The sequence below is a fragment of the Salmo salar genome, chromosome ssa04, assembly GCF_905237065.1.
Source record: "Salmo salar chromosome ssa04, Ssal_v3.1, whole genome shotgun sequence".
NCBI lineage: Eukaryota > Metazoa > Chordata > Actinopteri > Salmoniformes > Salmonidae > Salmo > Salmo salar.
In genome coordinates this window covers 21994521-22009522 of record NC_059445.1, presented here as the reverse complement: position 1 = coordinate 22009522, position 15002 = coordinate 21994521, and the positions used below count along the sequence as shown (strand labels likewise).

At 42.1% G+C, this 15002-nt stretch overlaps 2 protein-coding genes across 3 annotated transcripts; one reads left to right on the top strand and one right to left on the bottom strand.

Moving 5' to 3' along the window:
- Positions 1–569: 569 nt before the first annotated feature.
- ccdc110 (coiled-coil domain containing 110) lies at positions 570–3748 on the top strand. Of its 2 annotated transcripts, XM_014195384.2 has the most exons (4): positions 570–748; positions 1058–1153; positions 1421–2903; positions 3017–3748. In XM_014195384.2, the coding sequence occupies exons 3-4, from the start codon at positions 1451–1453 to the stop codon at positions 3106–3108; spliced, it is 1545 nt and encodes a 514-aa protein (XP_014050859.1). In that variant the 5' UTR covers positions 570–748; positions 1058–1153; positions 1421–1450; the 3' UTR covers positions 3109–3748. The 2 variants fall into 2 exon arrangements, with proteins under 2 accessions (XP_014050859.1, XP_014050860.1); XM_014195385.2 differs by lacking the exon at positions 1058–1153.
- Positions 3749–6741: 2993 nt separating this feature from the next.
- LOC106602638 (neuropeptide Y receptor type 2) lies at positions 6742–13087 on the bottom strand. The gene is made up of 2 exons (XM_014195387.2): positions 12766–13087; positions 6742–8407 (listed from the first exon to the last, which is right to left on the bottom strand). Exon 2 carries the CDS (start codon positions 8374–8376, stop codon positions 7276–7278), a length of 1101 nt encoding a protein of 366 aa, XP_014050862.1. The 5' UTR covers positions 8377–8407; positions 12766–13087; the 3' UTR covers positions 6742–7275.
- Positions 13088–15002: the final 1915 nt, after the last annotated feature.

Genomic DNA, 15002 nt, shown 5'->3' with positions numbered 1-15002 from the left:
AATCAGACACTGATGCGTTTTCTTTCTCTGAATACTGTACCTTGTGTGACTTTTGTAGGTCACTTTTCAGTTCCCACACATTTTAGGTGGGCTCAAGTGTCACGTCCCTCTTGTTCTAGATGATGCCAGATGTTTTCTCAGTGGGGCAAAACATCACAGACATTTGACAGGGTGACATCACAGGTAAGTTGATCCCGTTGGCTATAACTGTAAAAGGAAAAATGGTACCTTGGCAAGAGTCTGTATTACAACATGGCATAAGGGTGAGAAGTGTTGGCACAAGATACAACCCAGTTGTCCATGAAACGTTGTAAACAGGCCTAAATTAGGCCTACTATAGAACAATATCTAATTTGAAGCATACAGATATTTCTTAAAATGAGACTAAGCATATTTATAGATTAGACATGACTTGTTAAAATGGCAAAAGGTTCAGTCTCAAAAGGCTCGCAAACCAAAACAAATTGAGAAGTGTGTAAAAATGGTGTGTGAAAGAACGGTTGATGCTAAACTTCGTGCTCCCTAATAAATCATTGCGTGATGTTACCATGGTGATCGGAATTCTGATTTCCCTCAAATTCTACCCAAACTCTGATTGGAACCAGAGTGCCGGTTACCATGGTATAATTACGCTATGATTTATTAGGGAGCACGAAGTTTAGCAAGTCTTGAAACAAAAGAGCTACGAATATTAATAAGCAGTTTGAACGTGTCATGTAGCTACAAGCAAACAGAGTTTCTGTAGAGGGTAAGTTATTATTTATTTACCTTTTGACTATGTTTTACTATAACGTTCGCTAATTACCTAGCAAACAACGCCTGGCTTTGACTAGCTACAGTAGCTAGCTAAGTTAGCTAACTTTAGCTACGTCAGCAAGTTACAGTCGCCTTGTAGCTGGCTTTTTAACCCAGTAATGTTGATAGCCTTGAGACTTAACATGAGAAGTCTATCTGGAACATTAGCTAAACTATCCTAAATTAAATGGCATTTAATCCCTGCTCATTAATGTTTTAGGTTACTGTCAATGAGTGTAATATTAGGCCCATTCCTGTTCAGGGACCAAACGTGCTGTCATCTAGCTATCACCCCAGAGAGCATCAACTGCTTGAGAAGGCCCCTGCACACCTGAGGCCCCTCTGTCTCCAAGAGAAGGCAACAAGCTTGAATGTTCATAATGAGGACATATCATGTTCTGCGTTTAAGCTAGGCATTTTTATATAATGACATTGTTTGATGATAGTTACAAAGAATATGGCCTAGGCTTTCATTAGGAAATAAGTCAAGTGTTCCATATGCTAAGCCTACTTGTTGGAGAGCAGGCTAATTAAGAATGGCTGCTGAATATGTATTTACAAATATGTGTTAAACCCACGATAATATTTTATTATTGACCTCACTCATTCCTTGCACTCACTTCAGGTTGAGTGGAGCACACTGGTTTCACAGCACATGGAGATGACACAGCCTCTTCATAATTGTAACAGCAAATCAGGGATATCTTCAGAAAAGTTTAACAATGTTTCATTGATGAAGGAAACAAATGAATCAGAGACTCGTAGAGCATCCTACAGGCATTCACCGACGGCGTTCGACTCTGCCTGCTCCCCAAGACGCAGTGGCTCAGGAGACCGAGCTCTCGTGACAAACTATACATCTGAGATGATAGTCGATTTGGAGAATACGGTGGACAGACTGAAAAATGCTCTGGTGTCACTGGAGGAGGACAACCTGAGCCTCAACAAGAAGATAAGAGAAAACAAGGCGGAAGACCGCCCATCTTTGACCAATCACAATGTCTTAGGCTCAACAAGTGGCAACAATTCACAGGAAATGGCTGGTGATCACAGACCCACCTCCAAACTCAATACCCACCCTGTCACTTTCGACCTTGTCAAAACATACCCAGAAAGTCAGAGGCATGATACACCATCCAAGATAGAGGAGACTAGGATGAGAGGGATGCTCAAAATGGAGAGCCTATCCTTGGAGGACAGGTGCGTTTACTTGGAGAAGGAGAAACAGGACTTGCGTAGGAAGCTGCGGAAGACGGAGGACTACTGCAAGGAGTGCGTCCGCGAGCTCAAGAGGATCCTCCCAAAGTACGAGGATCTCAAAGCCTTGAATAAAACCCTGGATAAGTGCAACAAGCAGCAGGCCGCAGAGAACCGCAGACTCGTCAACACTCTTGAGGCCGAGAGCCAGACAGGGGAGAGATCCAGGGATCCCAGCCTGGCTCGGGAGCCCAAAGAAGGGGATGGTGACAACAGGGTGTGCGTTCAAATAGAGAGGGCCAACGATCGCTTCACCCAGCTCACCCAAGAGAAGGGGCAGCTGGAGGACCGAATGGCCTCCGGCCTCACGAACGAGCTGGATATGAGCTGGGCCGAACTACATCGGCTGGGGGCCAGGGGGAGAAGCTCCCTTGAGGGGAGCACGACTAGGGACGTCAGCTCTCTGGCTTCGTCGGGCAACAAACACCCGGCCGAACGCATCCTGGACAGTGTGGGGAAAGAGCGCAAGGCCATGTCGAGCTCTGTGGACCATCTCAAAGAGGAGAACAAGACACTACGAGAGAACCTCAAGCAGAGCGTCAAGAGGGTTGAGGAGGCAGAGGTCGTAGCCAAGCAGCTGAGGGAATTGCAGGCCATATTGGAAAGCTGCCTGCTCACGGTGCAGCAGGAGAAAGACCTGCTACAGCTGGAGGTGCGGCAGCTCCACCAGGAGTACATTGATCTCAGCAGTAGCATCTCGCTGCAGCTGAGAGAGAGGAGCCCCGTCGCCACTACCGGGATATTAGCAGGGTCACATGAGGTGATTGATGGTGGAGCCAGGCAGCAAGAGAGTCCAAGGCAGCCTCTGAACAGCAGCCCTATTACCAGAGAAATGCTGGATGGCCCTGTAGGTAAGGTTAAAAGCTAACAGAAGATGAACATTTTAAAAGTAGAGACATCACCACTAGTCGTCCTGGAGCTCATCATTTGAATGACTTTCTTTCCTTTTCTTTGGACTGTGTAGGCGGAGAGGCAATTGACCATATAAGGAAGCGTTTCGAGGAGGAGGAGGAGCAGAGAGCCCAGAGGTACAAAAACATCCATCAATCAGAATGAGTGAGGCTGTAGCTGGATCAGTGGGCTAGGCAGACTGGATGTTTACCTCTACCTCCCGTACCACATCCTGTGTGACAGAAGAGTCAGGAGGGGTCAACCATACTGTAGCTTACCGTAGAGCTCTCTGCACCACTTTACCAACAATATGCCCTTCACAAAGTCATGTACCATATGCACTGTATAGATTTGAATTCCCTGATTATATTATGCTATTCAAAATATTTTGTCAGTGTTATAATTTCTGATGTTTAATACTTGAGAATTCGAGCTACTGTAGATAAATGGCATATCAAGGCTATTTGAGGCTAGGGTCGGGACGATGTATTATCAGTATTATCATACTTGTTAGTAATGTGGCAAGGAAACAAAACATGAAGCGGATTTCACTTGTTTAGGAAAACAGCCCTGATGTTGGAAACAAACATTATGTTGTCATCCAGAGTCACATGTATTTATTTTCCAAGCTATAGCACATAAAATGTTATATACAACAGGTTTTTAAAGGACCAAAGAATTTGGTCTGCTTCATGTTTTCATTTCTGTCATGGGGAAAAATATTGTGATAGTGGTCTAAGGCACTGCATCTCAGTGCAAGAGGCATCACTACAGTCCCTGGTTCGAATCCGTGCTGAATCCTGTAGGGCGGCGCACAATTGGCCCAGCGTCGTCTGGGTTTGGCCGTGGTAGAACTTCATTGTAAATAAGAATTTGTTCTTAACTGACTTGCCTAGTTAAATAAAATAAATAAATCATCTCGGCCCTATTTGTTGCTGTTGTGCAGCACGTGCCCCATGTAGTTTCATTTGGAGAAGGTCAGGATATTTTTGGACAGTAGGGGGAGCTGTTGTATTATTCATGAGCCACCTCTCTATTAGGATCTATTAGACCTCAACAGCCAAAAGGTTTAACCATAAGGGCTCATCACAGTTTATGTTGGTAGTATGTAGTCTGCTGTATGCATCATTCATACTAACATGTCTAATAAACATCCACTTAGCATTACAATCCAATTGGCGAGGTTTTATATTTGATTCCCTTGTTTATAGGGCCTAGTATTATAGTGTTTGCTATTTTGCACCCAAAGACCCAATAAGTCAGATGGAAACCCACCATTTGAGTTAACACATTATTTGGATAGTCTGTAGAGCATCTACAGATGGACTATCAGTAACATTTCAACTAACGATCTACTAACCCTAACCGTAACCCTTACCCTAACCGTAACAACCCTTACCGTAGCCCTAGCAAGCAGTTGCTTATCAACAGATTGTATAGTATAACGATCTGCAGAGATTCTACAGATGGACTATCTGCACTATCCTAATAAGGTGTGACCCCTTTTGACTCCTTATGGTTGCACAGATGGCAGATGAGCACATTGGGATTCTGTATACCCCGCTAGCCATGCCATGCTAATCAGTGGATGGCTTTTGTGGGACTATGCTACTCATGACTCACAGCTCAGCGTGTCTTGAGGCTTTCATTCTTGTCCGTTACCCATCTGTCTGGCAGCGAGACCGTTGTGTTGCATTGTTGTCATCAGGCCACTTATTCTTAGCTACTCCTGCCAACTTTAGTCTTTTTAGTCATTTCAGGGAGTAAGAGTCCTATTCTTTGACAGAATCGATACATATTTCTTTGTCTCCCCCCGAAACCATGTTTTACCTTCTGACTTGTCCGATACCCATTTGTCTGGCAGAAAGACCGATGTATTGCATTGTCATCAGGCCACTTATCCTGAGCAACTTTAGTCTATTGAGTAATTTCACAAAGTAAGAACTCCATCGTTTGACAGAATCAATACTTGTTTTGTTTGTTATGTGTCTCGGGAAACATATTTTTGACCTCGTGACATTCATTTTCTCACTGATACCTCACTGATGTAACTGCTGCAGTCATTTCATGCTACAGTCATAATGTGAGTCATTGAATAATTCTTTAATGTATATCTGTCGTAAGAAAATATTATGTGGGCATTTGATATTGATTCTGTTTCACAAATACTCATACTAGCCTATAACTCCCATTCTGTCAATGGATTCATAGACTTTGACTTCAAAATGTTAGATGGATGGAAAGCCGAGCGGTAAGTCATCAACTTCACTGCTTACATCCTAATGTAATTCCGTAGTGAACACAGACAGTATCAAAGGGAAAATGACATACGTCTTATACCCCATTGCTCAGGTCCTTCAGACTTGATTTAGAACGGGGGCAGCTCCCTCCTGGGCTCCGCTCTCTGTAAGTCGCAGGTCAATAACTTTCGACAGCCTGATAAACCATTATTGGCTTACGTGCTGAATGGTCCATGAATGAGTTACTAAAAATAGAGGCATTGAACCAATCCCCGCCAAACAACCGCGGTGATTGACTAAGAAACAGGAAGAAAGGAGAGCCTCTTAAATGATCCAGAAATATAGTGAGCACATACTCTAGCGGTAATGAGACTGTTTGCTGCAACCAAAGGCGAGGGAGGGGTTCCGGATCTGTCGTGGACTGTCTAATAATATAGCGTACAAATATTTTTGCCAGAGCTGCAATATACACTGAGTGTACAAAACATTAGGAACATCCTAATATTGCGTTGCACCCCCTTTTGCCCTCAGAACAGTCTCAATTTGTCGGGGCATGGACTATACAAGGTGTCGAAAGCGTTCCACAGGGATGCTGGCCCATGTTGATTCCAATGCTTCCCACAGTTGTGTCAAGTTGGCTGGATGTCCTTTGGGTGGTGGACCATTCTTGATACACACGGGGAAACTTGAGATTGGAAAAACCCGGCAGCGTTGCAGTTCTTGACACTCTCAAACTGGTGTTCCTGGCACCTACGACCATACCTTGTTCAAAAGCACTTAAATGTTTTGTCTTGCCCATTCACCCTCTGAATGGCACACATACACAATCCATGTCTCAATTGTCTCAAGGATTAAAAATACTTCTTTAACCTGTCGCTTCCCCTTCATCCACACTGATTTGAAGTGGATTTAACAAGTGACATCAATGAGGGATCATACTGTAGCTTTCACCTGGATTCACCTGGTCAGTCTGTCATGGAAAAAGCAGGTGTTCCTAAAGTTTTGTACACTAAGTGTACTTAACATGCTCAACAGTAGCCATAGCTCTAGTTAGGTCCATCTATCCAAAATCCACCATGCATGGAAAATTGTCAAAGACTGTTCTCTCTGATACTGCACGGCAAGTGTTACTGGAGCGCCAAGTCTAGGTCCAAAAGGCTCCTTAACAGCTTCTACTCCCAAGCAATAAGACTGCTGAACAATTAATCAAATGGCCACCGGACTATTTACGTTGACCCCCCCCCTCCCCTTTTTGTTTTTACACTGCTGCTACTTGCTGTTTATTATCTATGCATTGTCACTTTACCCAAACCTACATGTACAAACTACCTCAACTAACCTGTACCCCTGCACATTGACTCGGTAGCGGTACCCCCTGTATACGGCCTCGTTATTGTTATGTGATTTTATTGTGTTACTTTTTTATTTTTTACTTTCGTTTATTTAGTAAATATTTTCTAACTCTTTCTTGTTGGTTAAGGGCTTGTAAGTAAGCATTTCACAGTAAGGTCTACAGCTGTTGTATTCAGCACATGTGACAAATACAATGTGATTTGGTTTGAATTTGGAAATGTCAGCACTGACACACAGCTTGATTAAATGGATGAGTCAGTGAGTTTGCAACTATTAGGTGTCAATAAATTACAACCTGCGTTCTGAACGAATGTGTTGTTTTCCACCTCAGCTTGTAATTAAAGCACATCTATCAAAACAAGGCCTCAGAATCCATTTCAAAAGAAAAAGAATGATCAACATGGTTTACTATGGTAGCATTCACAAAGGCAATGTCAAAAAAAATTGTCCCACGATCAACATTTTAAATATCAACATTTGCATGTGGCCAAAGTAGTCCAGTTGTAAGAAGCAGCAAGTTTTAAACAGCAGTTTCATAAGCTCTTGATTATCAATGGCACAATTCAGCAATGCATTTGGCACTTGCATGAAATCATTTACACATTTTGAACACACTTGGTTCTTCACTGAACCTTTTGACAATAAACTAATGTAAAAAAGCTGAATGTTTTACCCATAATTCACCCTTACAGTAGGTTGCACAGAACAGCAATTTCACATTTCAGTTGATATTATGAATTCAGACTTTAGTCGCTTGGAAATCTGTATCACTCATGTCCTTTTCCCTCAGTGTCTTTCTGCTCATGATGCTCCTCGACCCAGAATTGACAGGTTGGCTGCACTTACACACGGACAGAAACGCAGTCCGGTAGTTGTTGTTCATCCACCCGTAGAGGATGGGGTTGACAAAGGTTGAGCACATGGCCACGATGTGGAACATGGTGAAAAGCAGCTTGAAGTCTTTCATGTCCAAGACACTGTTGTCAATGTCAATGGCCAGCTGGAAGGCATGGAGAGGCAACCAGCTCACTGCAAACACCACCACCACGATCACCAGCATCTTAGTGGTCTTCCTCTTGCGCTGGTGGCGGTTGTTCCTCCCTGCCGGACTCACGTGGTTCTTCAGCTTACTCCAGATGCGGATGTAGGCGAAGGAGTTGATGGCCAGCGGCAGGCAGTACTGGAGCAGGAGCATGGAGATACTATAGATGGTCCCGTCCATGCCGCTCCCTGGCCACTTTTCCGTGCAAACCTGAATGGACTGCTCGGGCGAAAGGTCAAACGTCCCGTACTCCCGGAAGACGGCGAGTGGGCTGGCCAGGACTGCGCTTATGGCCCACGTCATGACGATGACGGCGGCACACATTTCCTTGGACATCTTGGTCTCTAGGTGGTAGACGATGCTCCGATGGCGGTCCAGGGCGATGATGTTGAGCGTGATGGTGGAAACGTGCACGGACATGCCTTGGGAGAAGGGCAGTATAAAGCACAACGCCTGGCCAAACCTCCACTCTCCATGGAGAGTATTGATCAAAGTAAAGGGCAGACATAGAGTATTCACCAGCAGATCCGCCACAGCCAGATTCACGATGAAAAAATTGGTGACGGTGTGCAGAGTTTTGAACTTGTACACCACGTATATCACCAGGGAGTTTCCGATGACTCCGAACAGTATGATGGTGCTGTAAGCCAGGATGAGGATCACTTGCACTCCCACCAGCTTGGTGCTGTCCTCCAGGTCTGGAAAGATGTTGTAGCAGTTTGAGAATTCACCAGCAAGTCTAGAAGAATTCGCACAGTCCTCCATTGGAGTTATGTTTACTTGACTTGCATTATCCATTGGTATCGTTCCCCTCCGGGCCTCACAAATTCTGCAATAAGAGGAGGGAAATCATTTTGACAGAGGGCATAAAATTGTTTACATCTATGAACATAGTCTTGGGTTACAAAACATTTTAAAAGCTCCTTGCCTGCCCATATTTTAGACTGCAGAGAGTGATGTAATTGTTGGGAGGTTTAAAGACCATTGTATAAGCCGCTAGCATCAAGTGTGAGGCATACCTGTGACATATACACTACCGTTCAAAAGTTTGGGGTAACTTAGAAATGTCCTTGTTTTTGAAAGAAAGGCAAAAAAAATGTGTCCACTAAATGGCCTTTGTACGCCTATGTAGATATTCCATAAGAAATCTGCCGTTTCCAGCTACAATAGTCATTTACAACATCAACAATGTCTACACTGTATTTCTGATCAATTTGATGTTATTTTAATGGACAAAAAATGTGCTTTTCTTTCAAAAACAACGACATTTCTAAGTGACCCCAAACTTTTGAACGGGGGGTGTGCATACAAGATCTCCTGCAACATCGAGGGCAGGGCAAAAACATGAGGTCGCCCTATCACAGTGACTCATTGAACTCCGGAGACTAGTTGAATTTTGCAGCATAGAAATAAATATCATGCCAACAACCTTTTTCTAGTTTTCCTCTCACCCCCAAGCCACTGAATAAAATATGACTTGTTCTCTTTCAGTTGTTTCACAGCACATTGTATTAAGGATCACCTGACAAAACTAGTTATTCTCAATACTGTATTTATTTATAGATTTTATATTTTACCTTTATTTTACCAGGTCAGATTAAATATCTATTCTACAAGAGACAGCTGGATGAAATGGCAGTAAATGTCAGCTACATTTACAACAAAACACAAAGGACTACATTTTAAAAATGAATTTACACATTGAGCATGCAAGATGCTTTGGGGAGGTGTGTTGCATTGATAGCCCCCCAACTTCACTGTCCACCATAGTTTTTACCTTAGCTTTAAACTCATTCAAAGAGACCAGATCCTGCAATTTCATGTCCTTTTATAGCTTGTTCCAAGTGGAAGGGGCATTTTTTTTTAACCTAGCTTTATACAGACCTTAACACTGTCAACAAAACACAGTCATGTGAGTGTAGGCGATATAGCTGAAAATCAGCTATACGATTACCTACATTGCTGCAGGGGATTGCTCATCCTGCATCATACTGTTGCCCTTTGATGATCAAATAGCCAAGGGTCGTCTTACTTACCACTATAGGTTTAAATACACTATATATACATATATATATATATATATATATATATATATATATGTATATGTGTGGACACCCCTTCCAATTAGGGGATTTGGCTATTTCAGCCACACCCATTGCTGACAGGTGTATAAAATCAAGCACACAGCCTTGCAATCTCCATAGACAAACATTGGCTGTAGAATAGCCTTACTGAAGAGCTCAGTGACTTTCAACGTGGCACCGTCATTGGATACCAGCTTTCAGTTGGCAAAAATGTCTGCCCTGCTAGACCTGCCTCAGTCAACTGTAAGTGCTGTTATTGTGAAGTGGAAACGTCTAGGACCAGCAACAGCTCAGCCGCGAAGTGGTAGGCGACACAAGCTCACAGAACGGAACCGCCGAGTGCTGAAGCATGTAAAAATCGTCTGTCCACGGTTACAACACTCACTATCGAGATCCAAACTGCCTCTGGAAGCAACGCCAGCACAAGAATTGTTCTTCGGGAGTAGCCGCACACCTAAGATCCTAAGATCACCATTCGCAATGCCAATAGTCGGCTGGAGTGGTGTAAAGCTCGCCGCCATTGGACTTTGTAGCAGTGGAAACGTGTTCTCTGGAGTGATGAATCACGCTTCACCATCAGGCAGTCTGACGGACTAATCTGGTTTTGGCAGATGCCAGGAAAACACTACCTGCCCCAATGCATAGTGCCAACTGTAAAGTTTGGTGGAGCAGGAATAATGGTCTGGGGCTGTTTTCATGCTTCGTGCTAGGCCCCTTAGTTCCAGTGAAGGGAAATCTTAACTCTACAGCATACAATAACAATCTAGACGATTCTGTGCTTCCAACTTTGTGGCAACAGTTTGGGGAAGGCCCTTTCCTGTTTCAGCATGACAATGCCCCCGTGCACAAAGCGTGGTCCATACAGAAATGGTTGGTCGAGATCGGTGTGGAAGAACTTGACTGGCCTGCACAGAGCCCTGATCTCAACCACATCAAACACCTTTGGGATGAATTGGAACGCAGACTGCGAGCCAGGCCTAATCGCCCAACATCGGTGCCCGACTTCACTAATACTCTTGTGGCTGAATGGAAACAAGTCCCCGCAGCAATGTTTCAGCATCTAGTGGAAAGCCTTCCCAGAAGAATGGAGGCTGTTATAGCAGGAAAGGGGGGACCAACTCTATATTAATGCCCGTGATTTTAGAATGAGATGTTCAACGAGCAGGTGTCCACATACTTTTGGTAATGTAGTGGAGATGTAAATGAACTATCAAATGATGTATAACCTGCATGGGAAACATATGGAAAAACCGAGGGTAGTAGCCTATTCCAGTATTCGTCACACTTATTGTTTCCAAGATCATGTCTTGTTTGTGGCAGTCATAGTGTAGCCTATACGATTTGAAAATGGCCGATTTTTATAATTGATAAGTGCCTAAATTGTAATGCAGTGACTTTACAGTAACATGCTATACATGACGTCAGAGCTCAGGTTCTCCGCCTCAGTGCTGTATGGGTTTTGACTGACAGCCATTATAAACTTCAGCGCGCGACAAGAAGATGCCCCCGTCCCTCCCGCTAACTGGGCTACTTTTGCACATTTGTTGTCATCTGAGTGAGGGAAATGCTGTAAATCGAGAGGAGTCGATGTGTTCTGAAAGATGAGACTTTAAGGATTATAATAAATACCAGTGATGTCACACAAGCAAACCACACCCATGAGTCCATATGTGCAGTTCACATTTCCATATTTGAAAACTCATGTCATTTACAGTGGCAACGTTTATGATCGCTATGTTCGATCCACAGTTACAAGGATGACATGCGTTATACCCGGGGTTGTCCTGAAGAGAATGAGCCTATGTTTGTCATATTGTGAAGGACAAGCTTTCAAATGATGCCCACCTGATGGTGGGGACACGGGTCTGTGTTCCAAACCAAAAACTACTAGTGTGCTTGCTTCAGTTCCTCAATGGCAAAGCTAGGAGTGCTCAAAAAACGAAGAACTGTGCACAGTTTGGAGTGGTGTGTGTCCACTTGGTGACACCAGTTAGACCTCTCACTCAAACCCTTGTAATAGTTTTTTCTTATCTTGCACTCCAAAAATGCACTGAATGTTCTTTATTATGTTACTAAATGTATCTGGAGTACTTTCAGATTTTGCTATTGATAAATGCTGTGAAAAGTACAGTAAATGTTAAATGCACATAAAATCAAAAGTGTTATGTTTGGATTCAGTCTTGTGTCAGGTGAACTGTTGTGACCTCACCTTTTGGTCTGATAATTTCGCCATAATCTCAAGTGTTATCTTTCAATTGCTACCTTGGTCATGTATATGCTTTTTATGGTTATTTTGTTAGAAAAATGTAAATGTTGCTTTATCCCTATAGGCCAATTTCCAGAGTGTAAGGGGTATTAATGAGCAGCATGTCCTAGTGTCTGTAAATAAGAATTTGTTCTTATGACCTAATTCTTAGGATCTCCTGACCTGCCTGTTAAAATGAAAGTTAAATTAAAATCAATCAATTTCATTTTGCTCTCAAGAAGCTGTATATGTCTAGCTGCTTTTCTAAATGGCAGTATTTTTAGGAATACTGTTTGGGATTTCAAACAGTACTGCATTAATACTTCTTGGCTGACAAACTTAGGCAATTCATGATAACATGACTTGGAACTCATACCAAAAATTCCTATTGCTTCCTGTGACAACTGAATCAGAATGAAGAGCGATGAAAAGAGTTGATATACTGGCATCCTGTATGATACACCAAGAAATAGACTGTCTACTTTGGAAATCACTCACAATATCTTAGTGCATTCAATACGATTTTTCTTCAAATGATTATCAGGAATTTATTTCTCACGTCATAGACATGGCGTTCCTAAATTCATTGCATTTGTCTACAACCTATGAAAGGTTCGAAAATATGACATAAGAAATCTTTCGTGATACTGATTTCTAGAAGAAGAAAACATTGTAATCAGAAATGTTAGTTTGTGTATCTTAGATTACATCTTGGGGATGCTGATATCAAGATTACAGTTGTAGCCTACAAAACAAATATAGGATTAAATAGGCTATACATTTGATAAATTCTTAACTAAACAAATGATCAGCATATTTTCCCATCGGCAAGTAACTGCTATAGAATAACCGACTCACCTTGATCTGTAACAGACGCATTCGTTATACTTCCGATGATAACCCTTTGTGTCAAGGTTCTCAACAGCGTATTAGTATTTTCAATTTAACATGAAATAATACCCTATATTCAAGTTGCAGCATTTTTTTTTTGTCACCACATGTCCTAGATATCAAGCCATTTTATTGTATCGCACATCAAGTTGTATAGTAGACATATCTAGGAATCTAGACAACAAGCAACTGACTAACTGAACGGTGATATATATTGGCAAAACTTCACGGCTTTTTTCCTACGAGGTATGTGCTCAACAAGACAAGCGCACCGCGCACGCTGTGGACTCCTGTCTTGAAAGGAGCGCATATTATGTGTGGCCAGCTTCGAGAGTGTGCGCCAGGGGGAGGGGGAGATGATGAAGCGCGCTAAATGACAGGGGGCGTATTACCCTGACAGAAATAAACATTGCCTCAAGGGAGAAAGTCTTTGCCTTATAAATGATTTCGGATCCATTTCCAGTTCAAACAAACAGATATGCCTGGGGTAAACTGCCTGGGGCATTCCACGAAATTAGTCCCTTTTTGCGTCCCTTTAATATTTTAAGTAGAAATTGTGTTCTAATATTGATTTTATATTATTATATTAAAATTAAGTGCCCTTTTAATATAGACCACATGGGAATTTGGTTGCACTTGCAATAATACCAGTTTTGTCAAATAAAGTTATTGTGTAAGGTTTTGAGCAATTTATCAGTCTTTTAACATTAATTGAACATTACATAATTCCAGTCAAGTTAATTCCCATGTCTGTGATATCAAATACATTTTTATTGTATTGTACATAGACATATTTAGGAAACTACACAACAAGCCGCTAACTAACTGACTGGAGATATATTTTGGTAAAATTGCATGGCTTTTTTTCGACAGAGGTATGCCCAACAAGACGAGCGCACTGCGCACGCGGTGGACGCCTTTGAAGGCGCGCAAATTCTGTGGCCAGTTTCAAGAGGGAGACAGAGAAGGAGGTGGAGATTATATGAAGCGCGTTAATGACAGAGAGGGGGTGTAACCCTGACAGATATAAACACGGGGGGGGGGTTCTATTAATCTCGCCTGGGCACCCATGTAGGTGTGAAAATCGATTTCATTTGATTTGGAACCAGGCTGCCTTCCGGGCATGAGCCAGGAGCCCAGCTCTGTCTGATGCAGGGTTCTTACCTCATGAAAATCCTGGAAAAGTCATGGAATTTAAAAAGTGTTTTCCAGGCCTGGAAAAGTTTTTGGAAAATGATCAAATCTGAAAAGTTTGGGAAAAGTCATGGGAATGAATTTAATAATTTCTCTTAATGTAATTTATTTAGGCACAGTTTTAAAATATTTCAACAATCAAATAAAAATCAACATATCAGTCAGGATCAGAATAACACTAGTGCATCTAATTTGAGCGCATCACCTGCATAGTGCCAGACTAGTGGGAAATTGCTCAAGGAGAGAGAGCGAGTCGGACTTTGTAGCAGCAGGCAGGACTAGCCTATAAAATATGAAAGAACAGATTAAGTAGCCAATTCAAAACATATATTGTACCTTCTAGTTAACTGTTTACCTATTATTAGCATGTGTTAATGTTTTCGTCATGTCCAAAAACCTTTCCACCGACACTCACGAATAAGGCCATAAAAAGTTTATTTACTTTTTTAAACGATTCATATGATTCATTTAAACGATTATTTTGACGAAACGAGGTATTCACTTCGCCATTGTATTAGTTGGGTTTCGGTTCAATCACGGTGAACATACATTTTAGGAAAAACATTAGATGTTGCCTTTCTTGTGGAATATGGGCTTTCAAACCTTGTTTTATTACAGCCTTATTCTAAAATGTATTAATTAAATACAAATCCTCAGCAATCTACACACAATACCCTATAATGATAAAGCATAAACAGGTTTCTAGAAATTGATGTAAACGTATATACAGTTGAAGTCGGAAGTTTACATACACTTAGGTCGGAGTCATTAAAACTCGTTTTTCAACCACTCCACACATTTCTTGTGAACAAACTATAGTTTTGGCAAGTCAGTTAGGACATCTACTTTGTGCATGACACAAGTAATTTTTCCAACAATTGTTTACATACAAATTATTTCACTTATAAATTCACTGTATCACAATTCCAGTGGGTCAGATGTTTACATACACTAAGTTGACTGTGCCTTTAAACAGCTAGGAAACTGATGTTATGGCTTTAGAAGCTGCT

What these genes read in the sequence shown, in the direction of transcription:
- ccdc110 (XM_014195385.2), top strand. Translation starts at nt 1,451, where the DNA reads ATGGAGATGACACAGCCTCTTCATAATTGTAACAGCAAATCAGGGATA. An exon ending in AATGCTGGATGGCCCTGTAG is followed by an intron (nt 2,904 to 3,016) that starts GTAAGGTTAAAA and finishes TGGACTGTGTAG; the next exon opens with GCGGAGAGGCAATTGACCAT.
- LOC106602638 (XM_014195387.2), bottom strand. Translation starts at nt 8,376, where the DNA reads ATGGATAATGCAAGTCAAGTAAACATAACTCCAATGGAGGACTGTGCG.